The 2,323-nt window shown below is 48.0% G+C and overlaps 1 protein-coding gene across 1 annotated transcript; it reads left to right on the forward strand.

Annotated features, from left to right (window-relative positions):
- Positions 1-212: 212 nt before the first annotated feature.
- CMQ_5921 (cellobiose dehydrogenase) lies at positions 213-2,087 on the forward strand (the record flags this gene model as incomplete). The annotated part of the gene is made up of 4 exons (XM_014316567.1): positions 213-229; positions 327-756; positions 823-1,789; positions 1,888-2,087. 4 exons carry the CDS (start codon positions 213-215, stop codon positions 2,085-2,087), a joined length of 1,614 nt encoding a protein of 537 aa, XP_014172042.1.
- Positions 2,088-2,323: the final 236 nt, after the last annotated feature.

A 2,323-nucleotide genomic window follows, 5' to 3' on the forward strand; every position in this document is an offset into this window, starting at 1 on the left:
CAGTATTATTTGTAATGCTTACGGAGTACAGATAAAAAAACCATCTACGTCGTATAACGACAAGTCTCTACGGAGTTCCTATAACTGTATCATAGCTTGTCGGCTATATAAATGGTGCATCCAATACTCTAGCATGCATAAACTATCACTCCTAACACATCGTTTTCTTGCTCATCTGACAAAATGGTTTTCTTAAAAAAACCGATCTTAGTATGGTCCTTGATGATAAGTGTGCTTGGACGTATATCGACTGCGGTGGACGTTGAATAGCAAGTGATACCCTTTATTCCCACTACCCTACCCCTACCGAATCTAACCACAAATAGCGATATCATTGTTGTTGGAGGCGGTCCTGGCGGCATTGTCTCGGCAACAAAATTTGCGGAAGCTGGGCTTAACACGCTGTTGCTTGAGCATGGTGGCCCTATGCTGTGGCGCGATGGAAATCGTGAGGTTCCAGCTTGGACACAGAAAGAATACCCAAACAACACGTTAACCAGGCACGATGGCATGGTCTACTACCTGGCACCTAGCGATGTGAACTACTACTGCCTTAATCTGCCAACCGGCCAGCGTGCAGCGTGCCAGCTAGGTGGTGGCACATCTGTTAACGCTATGCAGCAATGGTGGCCACCGCGCGCCTACCTTGAGAACACATTTGACTTTGACGGATGGACTGTGGCCGACTTCGACGCGGCAATTCATAGAACGGTTAAGCGCATCCCCCACACACCATATTGGTCTACCGACAACAAGGTAAAAAATACCAAGAGCTTTGTATGCCGAAGTTTACTAGTTTACTGCAAGCTGACAGTGCGCTAGTTTTATCAAGACGAGGTGTACGGCCTGATGTCTAATGTGCTGTCCTCTATTGGTCTCAATGAAGTGAATAACACAGTAGATGTGGACAACAAGTACAATACTTTTGGTCGCGACATGTTTGCTCAGGCAGGTGGCCAGCGAGGAGGGCCGTCGGTCGGCTATCTACAGGATGCTAAGCGACATCCTAATTTTACACTAAAGCTCTACAGCCCTGTCACACGGGTTGTTCGGACAGGGAGCCAGATCACAGGCGTGTATGTCAATGGCACGATTATCAAGGCCAAGAATGTCGTCCTCTCTGCCGGTGTTTGGAACACCCCCGCTCTACTATTTGCCTCTGGCATCGGCCCTGTGTCTGAGCTGATTACGGCAGCTGCCATCGGCTATACGCCCTACGAACAGAATGAGTGGATTATTAACAATGCCGTTGGAGCTAATCTGCACGATAACCCGACCGGCCTTGTCAGCTTCACATATAATGACACTAAAGCCCTGCCATACTATAACATTACAGGTTTCTACGATGGCAGCAACTACATTAAAGCCGACGCGGATTTGTTGTTTAGCCAGCGTGCAGGACCGCTTACAATTGTGCCACGCATCCTATGCGGCTGGATTAAGGTGGCTTACCCTCTTGATACGAGCAAGTATATGAACATTCAGGTTATTTGTTCTTCTCCGAACGTCGAGGATGGCTCCTTCCAATGTCAATTCAACCTAAACGAGGGCGCGCTCAGCCGTGGCCGGATCACTCTCAATACTACTGGCACGCTAAGCTTCGCCGATGGGGCGGGGCCTTGGTTGACCGATCCTAATGGACTGGATGTGGAGCTCTATGCGCAAGCTCTAGAGCGGTTCGTCAATGGTTCTAGTAAATACCCTGGGCTTACTGTGACCGATCCCGTCCCTGGCACTATCCAGTCTTACCGTGAGTGGCTCGGGGAACACGCGAACAAAACCAACAATCGTAAGTGGCTATTCGTCCTCCGCCGTTTTGGTTTTAAAAATATTTGTGCATCATTTCAGTATGGCTAAGAATTCTAGACTGGGGTGGTTCGTGTACAGTTGGAACAAGCGATGGCACCAAATACAACAACGGCTCGTGTGCCGACATTAACGCAAAGGTCTACGGCACAGACAACCTATTCGTCATAGACGGCTCACTAAGCCCAGCGCCAACGACCTCCAATCCAACGTTTCTATACGAGGCAATGGCGGAGCTTGCCAGCGAACGCATTATCAACCTACTAACGGTGAACAGTTAGCTATAGCAGCGGTATGCAGGCGTTGTATCCGTGTATATGTTTGCAAGATATTCTGCATTTACTTGTCTAAAGGATTAGAAGATCGGTGTCCTTTCGTATGTACTAAATTTTTTTTATAGAAGATACGGAATAGTAGGGTGTTGAATAATATATTTACTATACAGACGCGGCGGGCGTCGTCCTAGACATTGTTATAGCTACATGTTCGCACTTTGGCGTATTGCTGCACTGTTAGT

Source organism: Grosmannia clavigera (genome assembly GCF_000143105.1).
Source record: "Grosmannia clavigera kw1407 unplaced genomic scaffold GCSC_146, whole genome shotgun sequence".
Lineage (NCBI taxonomy): Eukaryota > Fungi > Ascomycota > Sordariomycetes > Ophiostomatales > Ophiostomataceae > Leptographium > Leptographium clavigerum.